Below are 24,148 nucleotides of genomic sequence, written 5' to 3'. Positions count from 1 at the left end.
CTGTTTGTATCCTTTAGAAAAATGTCTACTCAGGTCCTCTGCCCATTTTTCTGTTTTGTTTCGTTTCCTCTGCCCATTTTTAAATCAATTGTTGGGGGTTTTTTTGAGTTGTATGAGTTGTTTGTATAGTTTGGATATTAACCCTTTATCAGGTATATGATTTATAAATATCTTCCCCAATTCAGTAGGTTGCTTTTGTGTTTTGATGATGATTTCCTTTACTGTGAAGAAGCTTTTTAGGTTGATGTAGTCCCATTTGTTTGTCTTTTGTTTTCCTTGTCTTTGGAGACTGATCCACAAAAACATCACTAAGACCAGTGAGTTTAATGCCTATGCTTTCTTCTAGGACTTTTATGGTTTCAGGTCTTACATTCAAGTCTTTAATCCATTTTGAGTTCATTTTTGTGTATGGTGTAAGATAGTGTCTCAGTTCAGTTCAGTCACTCAGTCGTGTCCGACTCTTTGAGACCCCATGAATCACAACACGCCAGGCCTCCCTCACCAACTCCTGGAGTTTACTCAGACTCATGTCCATTGAGTCGGTGATGCCATCCAACCATCTCATTCTCTGTCATCCCCTTCTCCTTCTGCCCCCAATCCCTCCCAGCATCAGAGTCTTTTCCAACGAGTCAACTCTTCAGGCATGAGGTAGCCAAAGTATTGGAGTTTCAGCTTCAGCATCAGTCCTTCCAATGAACACCCAGGACTGGTCTCCTTGAGGATGGACTGGTAGGATCTCCTTGCAGTCCAAGGGACTCTCAAGAGTCTTCTCCAACACCACAGTTCAAAAGCATCAATTCTTCAGCACTCAGCTTTCTTCACAGTCCAACTCTCACATCAGTACATGACTACTGGAAAAACCATGACCTTGACTAGATGGACCTTTGTTGGCAAAGTAATGTCTCTGCTTTTCAATATGCTATCTAGGTTAGTCATAACTTTCCTTCCAAGGAGTAAGCGTCTTTTAATATCATGGCTGCAGTCACCATTTGCAGTGATTTTGGAGCCCAAAAATAAAGTCTGACACTGCTTCCACTGTTTCCCCATCTACTTCCCATGAAGTGATGGGACCAAATGCCGTGATCTTAGTTTTCTGGATGTTGAGCTTTAAGCCAACCTTTTCACTCTCCTCTTTCACTTTCATCAAGAGGCTCTTTAGCTCCTCTTCACTTTCTGCCATAAGGGTGGTATCATAGTTTCACTCGGTTGCATGTGGCTGTCCAGTATTCTCAACGCCACTTATTGAAAAGACTGTCCTTTCTCTATTCTTTGCTCCTTTGTTGTAAATTAATTGTCTATGGTGGTTTCGTGGTTTAGTCGCTAAGTCGTGTCTGACTCTTGCGACCCCATGGACTGTAACCCACCAAGCTCCTCTGTCCATGGGATTTTCCAGGCAAGAATGCTGGAGTGGATTGCCATTTCCTTCTCCAAGGGATCTTCCCAACCCAGGAATCGAACCCGGGTCTCCTGCATTGCAGGTAGATTTGAAAAGTTGTTGAACCACACAAAGACGCTGGGATTCTTGGCCTCCGGAGGAGGAGAATTCAATCTGGGGCCAGAGACGAGACTTGATCGCTCAGAGCTCTTGTGTAATAAAGTTTTATTAAAGTATAAAGGAGATAGAGAAAGCTTCTGACATAGACATCAGAAGTGGGGAGAAAGAGTACCTGCTTGCTTAGTGTTAGCAATGGAGTTATATACTCTCCAATGAATCCAAAGAATGTCTGAAGGTGGTAAAGGCCTCACCAGACCTCCTCCCATAATTTACATTTTAAGATAACAGAATTAGCCAGAAGGTTTAATCCAGAGACTGTCCTCAGGCAGGATACATAATCCTAAGGAATGTAGAAGAAAGAAAAGTTTGTCCTTTCTTCCTCCTTGGGAATTCCAGACCCCTCTCTCCTTGGGGACCCCTAGATTTCTTCACAACCTGCCTAGGAAATGACTCTCTCCGATTCTTTACCAACTGAACTATGAGGGAAGCCCAGATTATCTATATGGGTGAATTATTACTGGGCTGTCAAATCTGTTGCATTGATCTGTGTGTCTTTTTGTTCCAGGACCATACTATTTAATTATTATCACTTTATTGTATACTTTGAAATCAGGAAGTGATATACCTCCAGCCTTGTTCTTCTTTCTCAAGATTGTTTTGGCTATTCAGGATTGTTTTGTGGTTCCAAACAAATTTTAAAATTTTTTCCAGTTGTGTGAAATATGCCATTAGAATTTTGATAGGGACTGCATTGAATCTTAAGATTGCTTGGGTGCTATGGATATTTTAACAATATTAATTCTTCTAATCTATGAGCATGGATTTGCTTATCTTCAGTTTCTTTCATCAGGATCTTATACTTTTCAGGGTACAGTTCTTTCACTTCTTGGTTAAATTTATTTTTAGGTATCTTACTCTTTTTAATGCAATTGTATATAGGATTTTTTTCTTAATTTCTCTTTCTGATAGTTTATTATTAGTGTATAGAAATACCACAGATTTCTGTATATTAATTTTTTATCCTGTAACTTTACTGATTTCATTTATTAGTTCCAACAGTTTTTTGATGCAATCTTTAGGGTTTTCTATATGTACAGTGTCATGTCCTCTGCAAATCATGGGGTTTAGTTCTTTCTTTCTGATTTGGATGAATTTTATTTCTTTTTCTTGCCTAGTTGCTCTGGATAAGACATCCGAAACTATGTTGTATCAAAGAGGTGAGAGTGGACATCCTTGTCTTGTTTCTGATCTTAAAGGAAAAGCTTTTAGCTTTTTGCTATTGAGTATGATGTTAGCTGTGGTTTTGTCATCAGTTCAGTTCAGATGCTCAGTCGTGTCTGACTCTTTGCGACCCCATGGACTGCAGCACACCAGGCCTCCCTGTCCATCACCAACTCCAGGAGCTTACTCAAACTCATGTCCATTGAGTCGGTGATACCATCCAACCATCTCATCCTCTGCCATCCCCTTCTCCTCCCACTTTCAATCTTTCCCAGCATCAGGGTCTTTTCAAATGAGTCAGCTCTTCTCATCAGGTGGCCAAAGTATTGGAGTTTCAGCTTTAGCATCAGTCCTTCCAGTGAACACCCAGGACTGATCTCCTTTAGGATGGACTGGTTGGATCTCCTTGTAGTCCAGGGGACTCCAACACCACAGTTCAAAAGCATCAATTCTTTGGTGCTCAGCTTTCTTTAAAGTCCAACTCGCACATCCATACATGACTACTGGAAAAACCATAGCCTTGACTAGACGGACCTTTGTTGACAAGGTAATGTCTCTGGTTTTTAATATGCTGTCTAGGTTGGTCATAACTTTTCTTCCAAGGAGTAAGTGTCTTTTAACTTCATGGCTGCAATCACCATCTTCAGTGATTTTGTTGGGCTCAATAAAGGACAGAAATGGTATGGACCTAACAGAAGCAGAGGATATTAAGAAGAGGTGGCAAGAATACACAGAAGAACTGTACAAAAAAGATCTTCACGACCCAGATAATCACGATGGTGTGATCACTCACCTAGAGCCAGACATCCTGGAATGTAAAGTCAAGTGGGCCTTAGGAAGCATCACTACGAACAAAGCTAGTGGAGGTGATAGAATTCCAGTTGAGCTATTTCAAATCCTAAAAGATGATGCTGTGAAAGTGCTGCACTCAATGTGTCAGCAAATTTGAAAAACTCAGCAGTGGCCACAGGACTGGAAAAGGTCAGTTTTCATTCCAGTCCCTAAGAAAAGCAATGCCAAAGAATGCTGAAACTACCGCACAATTGCACTCATCTCACAACGCTAGCAAAGTAATGCTCAAAATTCTACAAGCCAGGCTTCAACAATACGTGAACCGTGAACTTCCAGATGTTCAAGCTGGTTTTAGAAAAGGCAGAGGAACCAGAGATCAAATTGCCAACATCTGCTGGATCATCGGAAAAGCAAAAAAGTTCCAGAAAAACATCTATTTCTGCTTTATTGACTATGCCAAAGCCTTTGACTGTGTGGATCACAATAAACTGTGGAAGATTCTTCAAGAGATGGGAATAGCAGACCACCTGACCTGCCTCCTGAGAAATCTGTGTGCAGGTCAAGAAGCAACAGTTAGAACTGGACATGGAACAACACACTGGCTCCAAATAAGGAATGGAGTACGTCAAGGCTGGATATTGTCACCCTGCTTATTTAACTTATATGCAAAGTACATCATGAGAAATGCTGGGCTGGATGAAGCACAAGCTGGAATCAAAATTGCTGGGAGAAATATCAATAACCTCAGAGATGCAGATGACACTACCTTTAAGGCAGAAAGTGAATAAGAACTCAAGAGCCTCTTGATGAAAGTGAAAGAGGAGAGTGAAAAAGTTGGCTTAAAATTCAGTATTCAGAAAACTAAGATCATGGTTTTGTCATATACAGCTTTTATTATGTTGAGGCACATTCCCTTGCTACCCACTTTTTTGAGCTTTCATCATAAGTGGATGTTGAATTTGATCAAATGCTTTTTCTGTATCGACTGAGATGATGTAATTTTTATCCTTCATTTTGTTATATGGTATATCATATTGATTGATTTGCACATGTTGAACCATCCTTGCATCCCTGGAATAAATCCCACTTAACCATGGTGTATGATTCTTTTAATGAATTGTTAACTTTGGTTTGCTACTGTTTTATTGAGAATTTTTGCATCTGTGTTGATCAACAATATTGGCTTGTACTTTTCTTTGCTTGTGGTATTCTTGTTTGCTTTCAGTATCAGGGTAATGCTGGCCTCATAAAATGTGTTAGAAAATGTTCCCTCTTCTTTAATTTTTTGGAAGAGTTTGAGAAGGATGGGTAGTAAATCTTTAATTTTTGGAAGCATTTACCAGGGAAGCCATTCCATCCTGAACTTTTGTTTGTTGGGAGGTGTTTTATTACTGATCTAATCTCCTTTACTAGTAATTGGTCTGTTCAGTTTTCTATTTATTCATGATTCAGTCTTGATAGGTTGTATGCTTCTAGGAATTGGCCCATTACTTCTGGGTTGTCCAATTTGTTGACTTATAATTGTTCATATTATTCTCTTATGATCCTTTGTATTTATGTAGTATCAATTATAACTTTTACTCTTTCATTTCTGATTTTATTTCTTTGAGTCCTCTTTTTTTTCTTGGTTAGTCTAAACTAAAGGCTCCTCAAGTTTGTTTGTCTTCTCAAAGAACCAGCTCTTGGCTGTGTTCATCTTTTCTATTATCTTTTTAGTGTTTACTTCATTTATTTCTGCTCTGATCTTTATTATTTCCTTCCTTCCACTAATTTTGGGTTTCATTTGTTCTTTCTTCTCTGGTTTCTTTACATGTAAATTTAGTTTGTTTATGGAACAACTTTTGCTCTATCCCATAGAATTTGGTACGTAATATTTATGGGGGTTTTTTTTTTTTTTTTTGGTATATTTTTACTTCTCTTTTGATTTCTTCTAAGGCCAGTTGGTTTTTCAGTAGCATGTCGTTTTATATCCATATCTTTGTGGTTTTTCTGGTTTTCTTCTTGTAATTGATCTTGAGTTTTTTATGGTCTTATGGTGAGAATGGAGAAGGAAATGGCAACCCATTCCACTATTCTTGCCTAGAGAATTCCATGGACAGAAGAGCCTGGTGGGCTGCTGTCCATGTGGTCACACAGAGTCGGACACGACTGAAGCGACTTAGCATGCATGCATGCATTGGAGAAGGAAATGGCAACCCACTCCAGTATTCTTGCCTTGAAAATCCCAGGGACAGAGGATCCCAGTGGGCTGCCATCTATGCGGTCGCACAGAGTCAGACATGACTGAAGTGACTTAACAGCACCAGCGGCAGCAACATGGTCAGAATAGACACTTGATATAATTACAGTCTTCTTAAATTTATTGAGACTTCTTTTATGGCCTAATATGTGATCTATCTTGGAAAATGTTGCATGTGCACTTGAGAAGACTATTCTGCTTTTGGATGGAGTGTTCTGTATATGTCTGTTAAGTCCATTGGACTAATGTGTCATTTAAGGCCAATATTTTCTCATTGCTTCTCTGTCTGGATGATCCATCCCTTGCTGTAAGTGAGGTGTTAAAATCCCCTACTATTATTGAATTGTTTTCATTTTCTCCCTTTAGGTTCACTAATATTTGATTTACATATTTTAGATGCACATATACTTATAAGGTGCTTTATATCTTTCTGAACTGACCTCTTTATCATTATGTAGTGCCCTTCTTTTTCTTTTATTATAGTTTTTATTTTGCAGTTTGTTTTGTCTGATTTGAGTATAGCTACACTACCTTTCTTTGGTTTCTTTTGCATGGAATATCTTTTTCCATCCCTTCACACTGCCTGTGTCTGTCCTTAGTTCTGAAGTAAATCGCTTGTAGATAGCATGTATAGTTTCTGTTTTTCAATCCATTCAGCCACTCTGTGTCTTTTGATTGTGAGTGTTTCATACTTACCTTTAAAGTAATTATTGATAGGTATGTACTTACTGCTATTTTGTTAATTATTTCCTATTTCTTTTTGTAGTTTCTCTCTGTCCCTTTTTCTTCTCTTTCTCTCTTCCCTTGTGCTTTAGTGGCTTTCTTTAATGTTTCTCTTGAGTGTTTCCTATAATTTTTTTCTTTGTGGTTACCATGAGGTTCACATATAACAGTCTGTGTATATACCAGTTTCTTATAAGTTGTTAGTAAATTAACATTAAACTCATTCCAAAGCTTACATTTTTGCTCCATCCTTTACAAGTTTTATATTTTTGATGGCACCATTTATGTATTTTCATTTTATGTATCCCTTAACTAAATATTGTAATTATAGTTAATTTTACTGCTTTTGTCTTTTAACCTTCATATTTTCTTCATAAGTGATTGATCTACTTTTACTATACATTTACCTTTTTCCAGTGAGAGTATTACTTTTATATGTTTCCTTTTTATCAGTTACTGCCTTTTTTAGCTTAGAGAAATTCCTTTAACATTTCTTGTGAGGCATGCTTAGTGATGAATTCCTAAAAGAGTTGAAGCTTTTGTTTATCTGGAAATCTCTTAATCACTCCCTCAATTCTGAGTGATAACCTTACTGGGTAGAAAATTCATGGTTGAAAATTTTTTCCTTTCAGCACTTTCAATATGTCTTGCCACTCCCTTCTGACTTGCAAATTATCTGCTGAAATATCTGCTAATAGTCTTATGTGGTTTCCCTTGAATGCATTATGTTGTTTTTTCTCTTGCTGCTTATAAGATTCTCTCTTTATCCTTAACTTTTACCATTTTAATTATACTGTATCTTGGTGTGGTTTTCTTTGGGTTCATCTTATTTGTAACTCTCTGGGTTTTCTGGACCTAGATGTCTATTTCCTCTCCCAGATGGGGGTTGTTTTCAACCATTATTTCTTCAAGTAATTTTTCTGGCCCTTCTTCTCTCTATTCTCCTTCTGGGACCCCTTTAATGTGACTAATAATATTCTTGATGTTTATCCAAGAGGTCCCTTAAAGTATCTTTACTTTTTTTAAATTCACTTTTTAAATTCTTTTTTCATTTTGTTGCTTTAAGTGATTTCCATTACTTTATCTTCCAGCTCACTAATTTGCTGTTAAATCCCTGAAATGCATTTTTAGCTCGGTTATAACTTCTGTTTGGTTCTTTCTTATAGTAATATTTTCTTCTCTGTTATTCTCCTGAGTTTGGTGAGCATCTTTTTAACCATTATTTTAAACACTTTATAAGGTAGATTGTTTATGTACTTTTCATTAAAATCTTTTTCTGGGGATTTGGTCTTTGGCTTGGAACATATTCTTTTATATCCTCATTTTGTCTGACTCTATGCTTGAAGTGAAGTGAAATGAAGTGAAATTGCTCAGTCGTGTCTGACTCTCTGCAACCCTATGGACTGTAGCCTACCAGGCTTCCTCATCCATGGGATTTTCCAGGCAAGATGCTATGCTTATCTACATATATTATTAGGCAAAATAGCTACCTCTCCTGGTCTTGAATGAGAGTTCTTGTGTAATAGATGATCTATGGAGCCTGGAAACGCATTCTTCCCTGGACTCAGAGCCAAGCACTAAAGAGATGTCCCTTATGTGGGTTTTTGTGGGGCCACAGCTGCTAATGGGGAGAGTGAGGCAAAGTGTGTGTGCTTATGCCCTCAGTTGTAGCACAGCTGTTGCGTGGAAGGTTGAAGATGGGGTGCATGCTGACCTGGTTGAAGAACAGTTGTTATATCGGGGGTGGGCTCAGGGTGCTCCCCTGGCCCAGCTGTGGTAAGATTGCTGTGCAGGTGGAAAGCACAGGATAACTGCCTGATCTCATTGCATTGCAACTGCTGCACTCAGGAGGGTGGGGGGTAGTGTTCTCACCCAGTCCATGTATAGTACAGCTGTTGTGTGAGGTAGGCAAGTGCTCAGGGTGCTCACCCAGCCAGGTTGTTGTGTAGGGTGTGCAGAGCATGTACAATTGTGTAACCAGGCTAGAGAGCGGACACAAAAAATGGCATCTACCAGCTTAGTCACCAGCAGTTTAGGATATGCTTCTGTCCCTAGAGAAAGTCTCAGGAAGTTTCTGCCTCCCCAGTAGCTGCTGTAAGATCAGTAAATAGGTCTCCCTTACTTGAGGTGCTTTTCAAACTGTTGCTTTTCCTCTGGATCTCAGTGTGAATGGGATTGTCTATGAACCATTTAAATGCAGGTTCTTCATTCCCTATAGTTCTTCAATTCTCCTGGAACTCTTAATCCCCATTGATTTTTAAAACCAGACGTTTTGGGATCTTGTCTTTCTGTTGCTGGATCCAGGGGTTGGGGTGCCTGTTCTGGGGTTCAGTCTCTTCACTCCTCAAGGGAAAATTCCATATTTTGGTATCCCTCACAACTGTGGGTCACTGCTCCTAGAGTGGAATCCCAGGCAAGACCATGTCTCTGCTTCTCCTACCTGTTTCAAAGTGTCTCCTTTATCTTTTGTTTGGGAAGGTGCTGTCCATCTAGTTTTCAGGTCTTTTTCAAAGGAAAATCATTCCAAATATAGCTGTAAATTTGTTGTGTTTATAAGAAGAATTGTGTTCATGGTTTTCCTTTTTGAACCTCTCCCTTCAGTCTCTATTTTTTACATTAAAGTTTAGTTGACTTAAAATATTGTGTTAATTTCAGATATTATAAGATATTGAATACTGTTCCCTGCACTATACAGTAACACCTTGGTACTTATTTATTGTATCTATAGTAGTCTGTATCCATTAATCCAGTACTCCTAATTTATCTATCCCTCCTTTCCTCCCTCTGTGGTAACCCCAAGTTTGTTTTCTCTATGAGTTTGTTTCTCTTTTGTATGTAGATTCATTTGTTTTATTTTTTACCTTCCACATATAATATTTGTATTTCTCTCTCTTACTTACTTTGCTTAGTATGATATTCACTAGGTCCATCCATGTTGCAGCAAATTGCATTATTTCATTTTTTTTATAGCTAATATTCCATTGGATGTATATATTCCACATCTTCTTAAGCCAGTTGTATATTGATGGGCACTTGAGTTGTTTCCTTGTTTTGACTATTGTAAATAATGTTGTTTATGAACATTGGGGTGTATGTATCTTTTCAAAATAGAGTTTTCATCTTTTCCAGATATATGCCTAGGAGTGATATTGCTGGATCATATGATAACTCTCTTTTTAGTTTTTTAAGGAAACTCCATACTGTTTTCCATAGTGGTGCCACCAGTTTACATCCTCATCAACAGTGTAGGCAGGTCTCCTTTTCTGCACACCCTTTCCAGAATTTATTATTTGTAGACTTCTTGATGATGGCCATTCTGACCGATGATAACTCATTGTGGTTTCGATTTGCATTTCTCTAGTAAATTAATGATCTCGAGCATCTTTTCTTGTGCCTATTGGCTGTCTGTACATCTTCTTTGGAGATGTGTCTATTTAAGTTTTCTGACAATTTCTATTGAGCTTTTTGATATTGAATTATATAAACTTTTTATATTTCAGATATTAAACCATTGTTTGTTGAATTATTTGCAAATAATTTCTGTCATTCTGTAGGTTGTCTTTTTGTTTTATTGATGTTTTCCTTATAATTTGTTTTTATTTTGTTTGCCTTGGAAGACTGACCAAAGAAAACATTGCTGTGATTTATGTCAGGTAATGTTTTGCATATGTTAACTTCTAGGAGTTTTTTGGTGTCAGGTCTTATATTTAGGTCTTTAAACCATGTTGAGTTTATTTTTGTGTATAGTATGAGGGAGTGTTCTAATTTTATTGATTTACATGTAGCTGTCCAGCTTTTCCAACACCACTTGCTGCAGACTCCTTTTCTCCATTATATATTATGCCTCCTTTGTCATTATTGTTGTTCACTCGCTCAGTCATATCTGACTCTTTGTGAACTCATGGACTGTAGCATGCCAGTCCACATGGTAGCATGTGCTTTACCATCTCCTGGAGCTTGCACAAACTCATGTCTCATCCTCTCTCGTCCCCTTCTCCTCCTGCCTTCAATCTTTCTCAGCATCAGGGTCTTTCCCAATGAGTTGGCTCTTCACATCAGGTGGCCAAAATATTGGAGCTTCAGCTTCAGCATAAGTCCTTCCAATGAATATTTAGGATTGACTGATGTGATCTTCTTGCAGTCCAGGGGACTTTCAAGAGTCTTCTCCAACACCACAGTTCAAAAGTATTCTTCAGTATTCAGCCTTCTTTATGGTCCAGCTCTTACATCCATACATGAATACTGGAAAAACCATGGCTTTGACTATATGGACCTTTGTTGGCAAAGTAATGTCTCTGCATTTTAATATGCTGTCTAGGTTGGTCATCGCTTTTCTTCCAATGAGCAAGCATCTTTTAATTTCATGGCTTCAATCACCATCTACACTGATTTTGGAGCCCAAGAAATTAAAGTCTCTCACTGTTTCTGTCGTTTTCCCATCTATTTGCCACAAAGTGATGGGACTGGATGCCATGATCTTAGTTTTTGAATGCTGAGTTTTAAGCCAGCTGTTTCACTCTCCTCTTTCCCTTTCATCAAGAGGCTCTTTAGTTCTTCTTCACGTCTGCCATAAGGGTGGTGTCATCTGAATATCTGAGGTTATTGATATTTCTCCCTGCAGTCTTGATTCCAGCTTGTGCTTCATCCAGCCCGGCATTTCACGTGATGTACTCTGCATATAAGTTAAATAAGCAGGGTGACAATATACATACAGCCTTGAGATACTCCTTTCTCAATTTGGAACCAGTCTGTTGTTCCATGTCCAGTTTTATTGCTTGACACCAAGAGCACAAGCAATAAAATTTTAAAAATCAATAAATTAGATAATAGCAAAATTAAAATTTTTCTGCGAAGGATCATCAAGGAAGTGAAAAGGCAACCCACAGAAGGGCAGTAAATGTTGGGAAATGATACATTTGTTAAAGGACTTGTGCTTAGAATATAGAAAGAGCTCTTACAACTTGATAATATAAAAACAAATAAATTTTTTAATGGGCAAAGGATGTGTATAGACAGTTCTCTAAAGAACATATTCACATGACCAGTAAGCATATGAAAGATTCTTGACATCATTAGTCATCAGAGATAGGCACATCAGAACACAGTGATCAAAAAAAAAGTGATCTACCACTTGATACCCACTAAGATGGGTATAATCAAAAAGACATATAATAATAAGTATTGACAAGGATGTGGAGAAATTGGTGATCTCATACACTGTGTTACTCTACAGTAGTACAGCTGCTTTGGAAAACAGTCTGGCTAAGTTCTTTAGAAGGTTAAACATGGAGTTACCACATAACCCAGTAATTTCACTTCAAGGTATATACCCATAAAAAATTAAAACAAATGCTAAACAAAGACATATATAAAAATGTTCATAGCAGCATTATTCATAATAGCCAAAAATGGGAGCAACCTAAATGTCTACCAACTGATGAATGGATAAACAAAATGTCATATGGCCATTAAAAAAATGAAGCGTTGATACATGCTACAACATGGACCTTGAAAACATTGTGCTAAATGAAAGATGCCAGCCATAAAGGACTGCATACTGTGTGACTTAGGACATTTATCCGAAATGTCCAGAATGGTCCAATTTATAAAAGACAAATTAGATTCGTGGTTACCCAGGGATTGGGGGAGATGGGTATTGACTGCTAATGGGCACAGTTGTTTCCTTTTAGGGGGATGAAAATATTCTAAAATTGATTGTGGTAGTGGTGGCAGAATTCTGTGAGAATACTAAAAGCTATTGAATTGTACACTTCAAATAGGTAAATGGTATGGTATGTGAATTATATCTCAATAAAGCTGATATACTTCGGGACCCCTGAAGAGAACTTGAAAAGATGGCATTTGTGTTCCAGAACATCTGCAGTTTTGTTAGAGATATGTATGATCACTATATTTATTAAGATCTTAAGGACAGAGAAAACTGGCTTCAGATATGAGCATGAGAAAGTCTTAAGTGCAAACACCTCTATTTGCTGGAGTTGGTTTGTATATTACCATAGGCAAGCCTGTGTTGCATTGGGATGAGTAGCTGCATAGATGCATTTCTTTGTTGAAGATTAATGGTTCACCTGAGCAGTGCTGAACAGGAGGGTAGTTAATGCAAATGAAAATAAAACTCTTTGAGTTCCCTAACTCGTTGAATGGCACTGTCATTCTTGTAGTTATCCAAGCTAGACATCTAGGAGTTATCCTCAACTCCTCCCTCACTCCCATTTCTATTACTAAGTCCTGTCAATTCTACCTCCTAAATATCGTGTCCATTCATTTTTTCCCATCTTCCACCATCACCAACCTAGTTCAGGTTATCATCTCTTACCTCGGCTACTACAGGAAACTTTTAGCTGGTCTCCTAGCGTCTCTTGCTTTCTTCATCTCTCCATCTAGCAACCAGAGTGATCTTTTAAATTTTCAAATACATATGACGTTGCTTAATCTCCTTCAGTAATTTCCCATTGCTCTTAAAAACCAAAATCCTGAACATGACCTACAAGGGCCTGCCTACCTGTCTGTCCTCATCTTGAGTCACTCTTTCCATCACTGTCTGTACTGCTAACCACACTATACAAGGCCACCAGTTGCTATCTCCCTAGACAAATTTGAAGACCTCTTTCTTTACCCTGGCCTTCATAAACCACTGCCTCCCTTACTGAAATTGTCTTTTCTTTTGTCCTTTATTTTCTCATCACTCTTCTGTGTTATCTTTTTCCTCTTACCACCCAACTATGAATATTTCTAATATTCTCTACTCTTTCCTTCTCCATATTCTATAATCTGTCGTTTAAATGGGTTGATATTCTCCAACCTGAGTTCCAGTCCATATCTGCAACAGCCTACATATCTCCAAAGTTGCCTCAGTCTCAACATGATTAAATTAGAACTTAACATTATCTTGATCCCTTATCCCCAGAAACATTTTATTCCAATTTCTTCTTTTAGTGGTATCAGCATTCTCTCAGCCACTCAAACTATATACTTTAAGCCATTTTTAATTGACCTATCTTCCATTCCCCATATCAATCCAAGTTATACTGATTCTTCCTTTAGAACTTTTCTTACATTTTTCCATTTCCATTGTCACTATTCTAGTTCTGACCCTCATCACGTCATACTTTGTCTCTTACAAGTCCATTTAGTCTCACTGTATTTGTTTTCTCACACTCAGGTCTGTTCTAAATACCATTATCATTTCAGTCTTATTAAAACTCCACTTTTATCATATAACTTTCCTTCTTAGAAAGTTTCAGTGACTTTTCATTGCCAGCAGAATAAATTTCAAAATCTGTAGCCTGTTATGCAAAACCATTAACACTCCAGCCCAATGTTGTACAAACTAACTTCCACAATATGTTAGTAAATGATGTACATACTCTGGATTAAACAAAGTTAACATAGTTTCTTCATTACTGTAAAACTTCCTAAAACTTTTAATGAACTAATGTTCATTATAACGCTCCAAGAGGTTATATATAGAATGTAGTACTTCCAAAATGTATTTGACTAAAGAACTCTATTTTTATACACCATCTGTTAACATTTTTCATGACACTAATGTTTTAAGGAAAAGCATCTAGGAAGTGCTTAGGTAGCCCCATCCTACATTTCCAGTCCTATTTCCCATTAATTTCCCTATGTCAATTGTCTGCTTGGGCCAAATGACCATTAGTCCCCCTCAGACTCAAACACAGTCTGAGTCTTTATTGATTCAGTTCTGCCCACATGAAATGCCCATCTCTTTCTCTGTATATATTTTTTTAAGTTGAGATAAATTCATTTATCATAAAATTCACAATTTTAAAGTCTACAATTCAGTGGTTTTTAGTATATACACAAAATCCTGCAAATATCATTAGTATCTAGATCCAGAACATCTTTCATCACCCTGAAAAGAAATCCCATAACTATTAGCAGTCACTCCCAATTCCCCCCTCCCTCAGCCCCTGGCAGCTACCAATCTGCTGTCTCTCTGGATTTGCCTGTTCTGGACATTTCATATAACCTCTCTATAGCTAGATCACCTGTGCATCTACCCTAAGATCATGTCTGTTTGTTTAGTCATTGTTCAGTTAATCAGTTAAAAATCACAACATGGTCATGTGTCAGGTTGTAAATATTCAAAGGTAGATGACATTCTGTCTTTAAAGAACTCCCAGCCTAGTGGGTTTGGAAGATCCCCTGAGAGGAGGGCATGGCAGCCCACTCCAGTATTTTTGCCTGGAGAATCCCCATGGACAGAGGAGCATAGCGGGCTACAGTCCATGGGGTCGCAAAGAGTTGGCCATGATTGAGTGACTAAACAAAGCACACAGCACAGCCTAGTGGAGGAGACAGACAATACAGCTTGTAATTGCTGCTGTAGTGCTGTGAACAAAGTGTCATAGAAACAAAGTGGTGCGTATGTATTCATTGTGGAGAGTCAGGGAAAGCCTAAGAGGAGGTAGCATTTGACTGGATGTTAATTGATTTGTTCATTCATTCACTTAGCAAATATGTATTGTGCCCTTATTATGTGCCTGGCACAGTGTTGGACCCTGAGGATACAAAGATGAACAAGAAAAGTTCCCTGTACTCAAGGAGCTCAACCTGGTAGAGGAAATACATAATGCACAGTTTAAAAACAATGTGATATAAGTTGTATTAGAGGAATGTAAAGCTTGCTGTGGGAACAGAGAAAGGAATAACTTTGCTTGTTAATTTGAAGAAAAAGTAGAACTTTATCAGGTGGATAAGGACTGGGTGGGAGTGGTGGCATTTCAAGCAGAAAAATTAGACCTCTGACTGGCAGCCCAATGCTCGTTCCTTTGACTGAGCTGAAGCATCTCATGCCTGTGTCATTCTGACTACTCCTTAATCATGTAACTGGTGTGATCCTCTGTATACATGGATAACTTTATACAGTGTCTCCCTGGAGGGATTATGTGTCATTCAGGATAAAAGCTTTGTCTTCTCCGTCTTAGCACCCTCATTCTCATAGTGTTTTATGCATATTAATTTTTTATAAATCCACATGAGTGAAAGTACAGCTTAGATAATGTCATTGACACTCTTAAGAAACTGCTGCTCAGGTCTTCTATCATATGTCCCCTTTCAAGGGCTCAAAACTTCTTGTGTAGATGAACGGTTTTAACATGAAATGAGCACACAAGTGGTCCTTTTGTGGTCCATCTCCTATACGAGAATTGTGAAAGTAGCTCCTTAGACTAATCCTTTTTGCTGTCACAAAATCTTGTGAACAACCATGTTAAAAGACAAAGGGGAAATTGGTTAAAGATGGCAGAGGAGAAGGACATGTGTTCATCTCCTCCTACAAGAACACCAAAATTTCAACTAGGTGTTGAGCAACCATCAACAGTAGGACCCTGGAACCTATCAAAAAATATACCCCACATCCAAAGACAAAGGAGAAACTGCAACAAGACAGTAGGAAGGGCACAACAATCACAGTAAAATAAAATCCCATACCTGCCAGGTAAGTGATCCACAAACTGGAGAACAATAATAACAAAGAGCTTCTTGATAAAAGTGAAAGATACACAGATGAAACCACCTTTATGGCAGAAAGCGAAGAGGAACTAAAGAGCCTCTTGGTGAAAGTGAAAGAAGAGAGTAAAAAAGTTAAAGTGAATGTTAAGAGTCAACATTCAAGAAATGAAGATCGTGGCATCTGGTCCCATCACTTCATAGCAAATAGATGGGGAAACAATGGAAACCATGACAGACTTTCTTTTCTTGGGCTCCAAAATCACTGCAGATGGTGACTGCAGCCAAGAAATTAAAAGACGCTTGCTCCATGGAAGGAAAGTTATGACCAACCTAGACAGCTTATTAAAAAGCAGAGACATTACTTTGCCAACAGAAGTCCGTCTAGTCAAAGCTTTGGTTTTTCCAGTGGTCATGTATGGATGTGAGAGTTGGACTATAAAGAAAGCTGAGCGCCGAAGAATTGATGCTTTTGAACTGTGGTGTTGGAGAAGACTGTTGACAGTCCCTTGACAGCAAGGAGATCCAACCAGTTCATTCTAAAGGAAATCAGTCCTGAATATTCATTGGGAGGACTGATGCTGAAGCTGAAACTTCAATACTTTGGCCACCTTATGTGAAGAGCCAATTCATTGGAAAAGACCCTGATGCTGGGAAAGATTGAAGGCAGGAGGAGAAGGGGACAGCAGAGGATGAGATGGTTAGATGGCATCACTGACTCCATGGACATGAGTTTGAGTAAACTCCATGAGTTGGTGATGGACAGGGAAGCCTGGCGTACTGCAGTCCATGGGGTCAAAAAGAATTGGGTGTGACTGAGCAACTGAACTGAACTGAACATGATCCTGCCCACCAGAGCAAGACTCAGTTTTTCCTACCACCACTCCCTCCCATCAGGAAGCTTGCACAAGCCTCTTAGCCTTCTCTATCAGAAGACAGACAGAAGAAAGGAGGAGAGTCCCACAGAGCCTACAACAAAAACCACATTACAGAAAGTAATGATGAAAAAGCAGAAAGTTATGTCCCAGATGAAGGGACAAGATAAAACCCCAGAAAGACAACTAAATGAAGTGGATATAGACAACCTTCCTGAAAAAGAATTCAGAATAATGACAGTGAAGATGATCCAAAATCTCAGAAAAAGAATTGAGAAGGTGCAAGAAATATTTACCAAAGACCTACAAGAACTAAAGAACAAATAAACAGAGGTGGACAGTACACTAGAAGGAATCAATAGCAGAACAGCTGAGGCAGCAGAATGGATAAGTGACGTGGAAGACAGAATGGTGGAATTCACTCACTGCCACAAAGCAGAATATAGAAAAAAGAATGAATAGAAATAAAGACAGCCTCAGAGACCTCTGGACAACATTAAACACACCAATATTTGCATTACAGGGGTCCCGGAAGGAGAAGAGAGAGAGAAAGGACCTGAGAAAATATTTGAAAAGAAATAGCTGAAAAATTCCCTAACATGGAAAAGGAAATAGTCAGCTAAGTCCAGGAATCACAGAGTGTCCCAGACAGGATAAACCCAAGGCAGAACACACCAAGACACATAGTAATCAAACTGACAAAAGTTAAAGACAAAGATAAGATATTAAAAGCAAAAAGGGAAAATGACTAATAGCATACAAGGGAACTCCCATAAGATTATCAGCTGATTTCTCAACAGAAATTCTACAAGCCAGAAGAGAATGGCATGATATATTTAAAGTGATGAAAGAGAGGAATCTACAACAAAGAATACTCTACCCAGCGAGACTCTCATTCATATTTGATGGAGAAATCAAAAGCTTTCCAGACAAGCAAAAGTTAAAAGAGAATTCAGCACCAGAAAACCCAAGATAAGGAAAAGATCTACAAAAAATAAACCCAAAACAATTAAGAAAATGGTACTAGGATCATACATATTGATAATTACCTTAAATATAAATGGATTAAATGCACCAACCCAAAGACATAGAGTTGGTGGCTAGATGAAAACATGTGCTTGTATGCGCCTCCACTTACCACCTCAGTCTGCTTTTAACCCCCTAAATTGTATGTAATTATTTTGTATTGTTAGGTTAATCTTATTTCCATTATGGCTTGTGATTATAATTATATTTTATTTTTTGTCTGGCTACGGATTGTGAAAACAGATAAACATCTTTTACTATTGTGATTATGTAACTATTACTCATTTAATACCTTTGTATCATGATTGGTTGACAGAAAATAACAGAATTCTATATCGCTAAAACTACCACTTAATAGAAAAACCTGTAATCAGTTTTTAAATTTTTTTCATTTATTTTTAATTGAATGATAATTGCTTTACAATATTATGTTGGTTTCTGCCATACATCAACATGAATCAGCCATAGGTATATGTATGTCCCCTCCGTCTTGAACCTCCCTCTCACCTCCCACCCCATCCCACCCCTCCAGGTTGATACAGAGCCCCTGTTTGAGCTCCCTGAGTCATACAGCAAATTCCCACTGGCTATCTATTTTACATATGGTAGTGTATATGTTTCTATGCTACTCTCTCCATTCGTCCCACCTTCTCCTTCCCCGCCCCTGGTGTCCATAAGCCTGTTCTCTGTCTGCATCTCTATTGCTGCGCTCCAGATAGGTTCATCAGTACCATCTTTCTAGATTCCATATGTATACATTAATATATGATGTTTTTCTTTTTGACTTAACTTCACTCACTCTAGGTTCATCCACCTCAAATGCATTCCTTTTTATGGCTGAGTAATACTCCATTTTGTACATGTACCACAGCTTCTTTATCCATTCATCTGTCAACAGGCATCTAGGTTGCTTCCATGTCCTAGCTATTGTAAATAGTGCTACAGTAAACATTTGGGCACATGTATCTTTTTCATTTATGGTTTTCTCAGGGTATATGCCCAATAGTAGGATTGTTGGGTCATATAGTAGTAGTTTTAGTCCTAGTTTTTTAAGCAATCTCTATACTGTCTTCCATAGTGGCTGTATCAGTTTATGTAATTACTTTTTAAATCCAGATGCACATTAGAATTCTCTTGGAATTTTTTGAAAAATACAGATGCCCAGATACTGTTTTTTCCTCCAAAGCTCCAGATGTGATTCTGATGAGCAGCCTTGTTTAAAAACAACTGAACTATATGATGATCTTTTATTTTTATCTAGTTTGTTTCACTTTTTCTATTTCATTTAGTTTATATTTTCCAATTTCTCTTTTTGTTGTTCTTTCTCAAGCCTTTATCAAGTGTAGTAGAAAAGGTTTTGTGTATATATGTATATGCATATATATAATTTATGATATGTATATATTTTAGAAAAAATTATGAATTTTTCCTAGCTAAAAAATTTGACATTTTGATTCTACTTGTTTGACTAAGTATGAGTAGAATGCTAGATTTCTAATTTATATTCACTCAAAACTTAAATACAATTCCATTTATTCTGGCATATACTATTACTGCTAAAAATCTAGAAAGCTTATTATCGTAGTGATTTAAAAAATTTGAATGAGGCTTGAAACTTCTATTAAAATAATCCAATTCTGAGAACATAAAGAAATACTATGTTGTTTTAAAAAATGGAAAATTTAACATGTGATGCAATATTATTAACTAAATTACAGATTTTGTTCAAATTTCACAAAATTTTATGCTAGTGTCCATTTTTTGTTCTCATAAATTATTGAAGATTCCACATTGTATTTCGTTACTTACATTGAGCAACTTCAGCTGCATTCAATAAATTCTGATAAATTCTCTATTCATTTTTATTCTGTTGCAGATACTTTCTAATTTTCCTTGTTACAGCTTCTTAGATACATCCATCATTTAAAAGTGGACATTTAATTCCCAAATATATGGGTTTTTTTAAGTATCTTTGATATTAATCTCTCATTTTGATATTAATTTCTTATTTAAATATTTTCTTCTCTGCAATCACCCTGTGTTTTTTCAGTATTTTAACTTTATTGAGGCTTTCAGTGGCTAAGTTCAAAGGTCTCTCTTGGTACATGTCACATTGCATATGTGGGTTATTTTCAAATGTCTTTTGATACTGATTTCTAACATAATTCCACAGTGGTAAAAGACTGTGTATGATTTCAAAACCTTTCGACCATGAAATTTTTGCACCTTGTTTTATGTCCCTGGATATGTCCTGCTGTCTCCTGTTTTATAGTCTTTGGGAACTTGAATAGAATTTGTATCCTACTGTTTTTTGAAAATTGTGTAAATCTTAATTATGTTGAGTTGGTTCATAGTGCTTTTCGAGTCTGCTGCATCCTTCTACTTTTCTGTCTATTCATTCTATTAATTTTTGAGAGTTTGATATTGAAACTCCAACTAAAAATCTGAATTTATCTACTTAATAAGTGTAATATATAGTAGGACTCTATGTAACTTTGTTCTGTATTTTCCAAGTCTCCTATACATGTGTTATCTATGATACACACGTATTTAATTTAAAAAATAAAATGAAAGAAAAAATTTAAAAAGAAATGTGTCCTGCATTCATAGCTAGGTAGATACTGTCAACACAAAGATTAGTATTTTTAAATTACAATAAGTTGACTTCAAGTAAAACAGATTACCCTCCGTAATCAGTTTTTACCTTCAAGTCGAAAACTGAGGTTTCCTGGAGAAGGATTTCTGCCTCAAGATTCTAACAGAAATTCTTCCTGGGTTTCAAGCCTACTGGCCTGCCCTACAGGTTTCAGACTCAATCAAGATCACAACATCATGGATTTATACATGATGTTGATTTATACATGATGAATTTATACATGAATTTATACAGATTTCAGACTCAAGATCACAACTACATGAATTTATAGCCTGCTAGCCTGCTCTACAGATTTCAAACTTGCCAACCCCTATATTGTGTGAGCCAGTTCCTTAAAATAAATCTCTATCAATATATGCAAAAAAATAAAGATTAATATAAGCTCTGTTCCAAACACAGGACTGATGCAGGTCAAGAAAATTAAGAGATTCAATAAAACTGCAGACTCAGTAAAACTGATTGTTGACAAGCTTCTCTGAAAATTAGAGATAGGTATTAGGGAGATAATTGACTGAGGACAGCAACAAGGGAAGCTCCAAACAGGATACAGGTTTTTCTCCTGCTTCAGAAAAAACAGAACTCAGTGCAAGAGGGCTTCACTGCTGTTTTAGTTTATATGTCACTTCATGAGGTCTTGCTATGGAACATGCTACAGCTGACAGAACTTAAAGGTGCTCTTCTCCTCCTCTTCCGGAGCACAGGATTGCCTACAGAAGCTGTGGGTTTCTTCTTCAGTGTTGGCAGAGCACCCATTGTTTAATAATAATGGGATGCAGCTCTGATAGAATCAGTGCTACAGTGATTGTGACAGTAATACCTGTAAACTTCTTGTTCTTGGATTTTAGGAAGGCTACCCAGAAATGGAGATTCTCTGTCTGATGATCAAGTCCTGGAATATTGGCATATTTCTGTACAGTGAACGCATGTATGCACCTACTGAAAAATGGTGCAGCCTGGCACTGCGTCTCCTTGACTACCTTGGCTCCCTCAAGACCACCTATGAAACTCAGGTGAGGAGGAAGAAGGTTAGGGGTGGATGGCATGACTCAGGGGATAGAGAGGTTCTATCTAGCTCTCAGTAAAGACACAACCCTACCTTCGTTGACTAGGAAAGGATCTTGACCATTGTTCCTCTTGGTAGTTCCATGAACTGCAAGAGTTATGGGACTATAAACAGTAATTTCTTAATTGCTGAAAACCATTAATTAGTGAAATTCTTAATTAGTGAAAACTAGGAAGAATGGCAAACAAGGCAAATTGAGGAATAGCAAGTGAAATCTAAGAAAAATGCCAAGAGTGAGCTCAGGAAAGATGTATCACTATCAGTGCCAGTGCACATAGGGAAGACCTCTCTGCAAACAGTGACTATTTAAAAAGACATTTTCTGCAGGAATTATTTTGAGCAGAATTATTTCTGGGCCTCTACCTCACCAGGAGAGGCTTGATGGAGAGAAAGTTTTTGTATCAAATAAGAGCAAAGGATATTTTATGTTTTAAGTACCTTATCTTTTATACTCAGATCAGATCAGTTGCTCAGTCATGTCCGACTCTTTGCGACCCCATGAATCGCAGCACGCCAGGCCTCCCTGTCCATCACCAACTCCCGGAGTTCACTGAGACTCAACGTCCATCGAGTCAGTGATGCCATCCAGCCATCTCATCCTCTGTCGTCCCCTTCTCCTCCTGCCCCCAATCCCTCGCAGCATCAGGGTCTTTTCCAATGAGGCAACTCTTCGCATGAGGTGGCCAAAGTACTGGAGTTTCAGCTTTAGCATCATTCCTTCCAAAGAAATCCCAGGGCTGATCTCCTTCAGAATGGACTGGTTGGATCTCCTTGCAGTCCAAGGGACTCTCAAGAGCTGCTAGTAAAATTAAACCTAGTGTCACAGGATCCCTTTTCCCCAAGAGAACACTGTATATTCTCCCCAGAGTGGTGCTTCAGGTCTCAGAAGGTAAAGGTTAGATTCTCATGCCATCAACATGGGTCTGGGAAGCTTTCCCACATTTCCCTTCCTCTCAAGAAATCTATTTGCTGTTCTCTTTCCCAGGTGAATATTCTGTACAGAGAGCTTATGGAAGCATTAGAAAAAAACAAGCGCTCAGCTTTTAATGAAGAGTGAGAACTGCTGGAACAAGGTATATACACTGGCAAGCTGACCGCAAGTTGAAGATATGTACACAGTTCTAAGATGTTGAATGCTTAAATTCTTACCAAGCTTGCTTTTTTGCTTCTGTTTTCCCCTGCCCTGTTTTCTTGTTAAGTGAAATTTCCAAAAATAAAAGCATTTTGACTTTTACTATTGTGACCAGCTCATTTCTGAGGGACAAATGATTTTTCCAAAGTGCTAAGGAACATATATACATAATATATTGGGCTTTCCTGGTGGCTCAGACGGTAAAGAATCTGCCTGCAATGCAGGAGACCCAGGTTCAGTCCCTGGGCTGAGAAGATCCCCTGGAGGAGGAAATGGTAACCCACTCCAGTATTCTTGCCTGGAGAATTCCATAGACAGAGGAGCCTGGAGGGCTACAGTCCATGGGGTTGCAAAGAGTCAGACACAATGGAGCAATTATTCAAATAGCCCATGTGAGAGCAAGATGATTCATGCCCCATGTGAACAAAAGGGGATGTTCATCCTGATCCAATACAGATTGCATTTTATTCGAGAAGTGCTCTAATTCCCAATACCTGAACATAACAGAACCATAGACTCTTCATCAGATGGACCGTAGTGGTCTGTGGGCCCAGCATTGATCAGATTTCATGAAATCTATGACTTGAGACTTCTTGAGACTTGGTTGTCCAGGCTGTATCAGAACATATCCTGACAGAAAACACAATCTTGAGACAATGCAATCCACCTTTTTTTTTGCTAATTGGTAAAATACACTTCCTCATACTGAACAGAAATTTGTCTCATACCAAGTTTGCTCCCTCTCTCCATCATCCTGGCTTTTTTCTTCTGGTTATATATCCTCAGACTCCCTCACTTGTTCTCATATGATGTAGTTACCTCACCTTTCCCAGAGCCAAAGCCCACGTTCCAGTGAGGTCTGACCCACACAGAGTTCAGCAACCTCATTCTGGCTAGAGTTGCGTTCAGTTCAGTTCAGTAGCTCAGTCATGTCCGACGCTTTGCAACCCCATGAATCACAGCACGCCAGGCCTCCCTGTCCATCACCATCTCCCGGAGTTCACTCAAACTCATGTCCATCGAGTCGGTGTTGCCATCCAGCCATCTCATCCTCTGTCGTCCCCTTCTCCTCCTGCCCCCAATCCCTCCCAGCATCAGGGTCTTTTCCAATGAGTCAACTCTTCACATGAGGTGGCCAAAGTACTGGAGTTTCAGCCTTAGCATCAGTCCTTCCAGTGAACACCCAGGACTGGTCTCCTTGAGGATGGACTGGTTGGATCTCCTTGCAGTCCAAGGGACTCTCAAGAATCTTCTCCAACACCACAGTTCAAAAGCATCAATTCTTCAGCGCTCAGCTTTCTTCACAGTCCAATTCTCTCATCCATACATGACCACTGGAAAACCATAGCCTTGACTAGATGGACCTTTGTTGGCAAAGTAATGTCTCTGCTTTTCAATATGCTATCTAGGTTGGTCATAACTTTCCTT

The 24,148-nt window shown here is 38.3% G+C and overlaps 1 protein-coding gene across 1 annotated transcript in view; it reads left to right on the top strand.

Annotated features, from left to right (window-relative positions):
* Positions 1-22,822, top strand: part of TEX11 (testis expressed 11) — a 211,524-nt gene extending 188,702 nt beyond the window's left edge. The window contains exons 29-30 of the mRNA XM_025276046.2: positions 21,371-21,535; positions 22,574-22,822. Coding sequence (XP_025131831.2) covers positions 21,371-21,535; positions 22,574-22,645 — 237 coding nt within the window. The 3' untranslated portion in view covers positions 22,646-22,822. The remainder of the gene's footprint in view (positions 1-21,370; positions 21,536-22,573) is intronic.
* Positions 22,823-24,148: the final 1,326 nt, after the last annotated feature.

This window comes from Bubalus bubalis, chromosome X (assembly GCF_019923935.1).
Source record: "Bubalus bubalis isolate 160015118507 breed Murrah chromosome X, NDDB_SH_1, whole genome shotgun sequence".
Classification (NCBI taxonomy): Eukaryota; Metazoa; Chordata; class Mammalia; order Artiodactyla; family Bovidae; genus Bubalus; species Bubalus bubalis.
The sequence above is the reverse complement of the archived record's forward strand: the minus strand, read 5'-3'. Positions and strand labels throughout refer to the sequence as shown.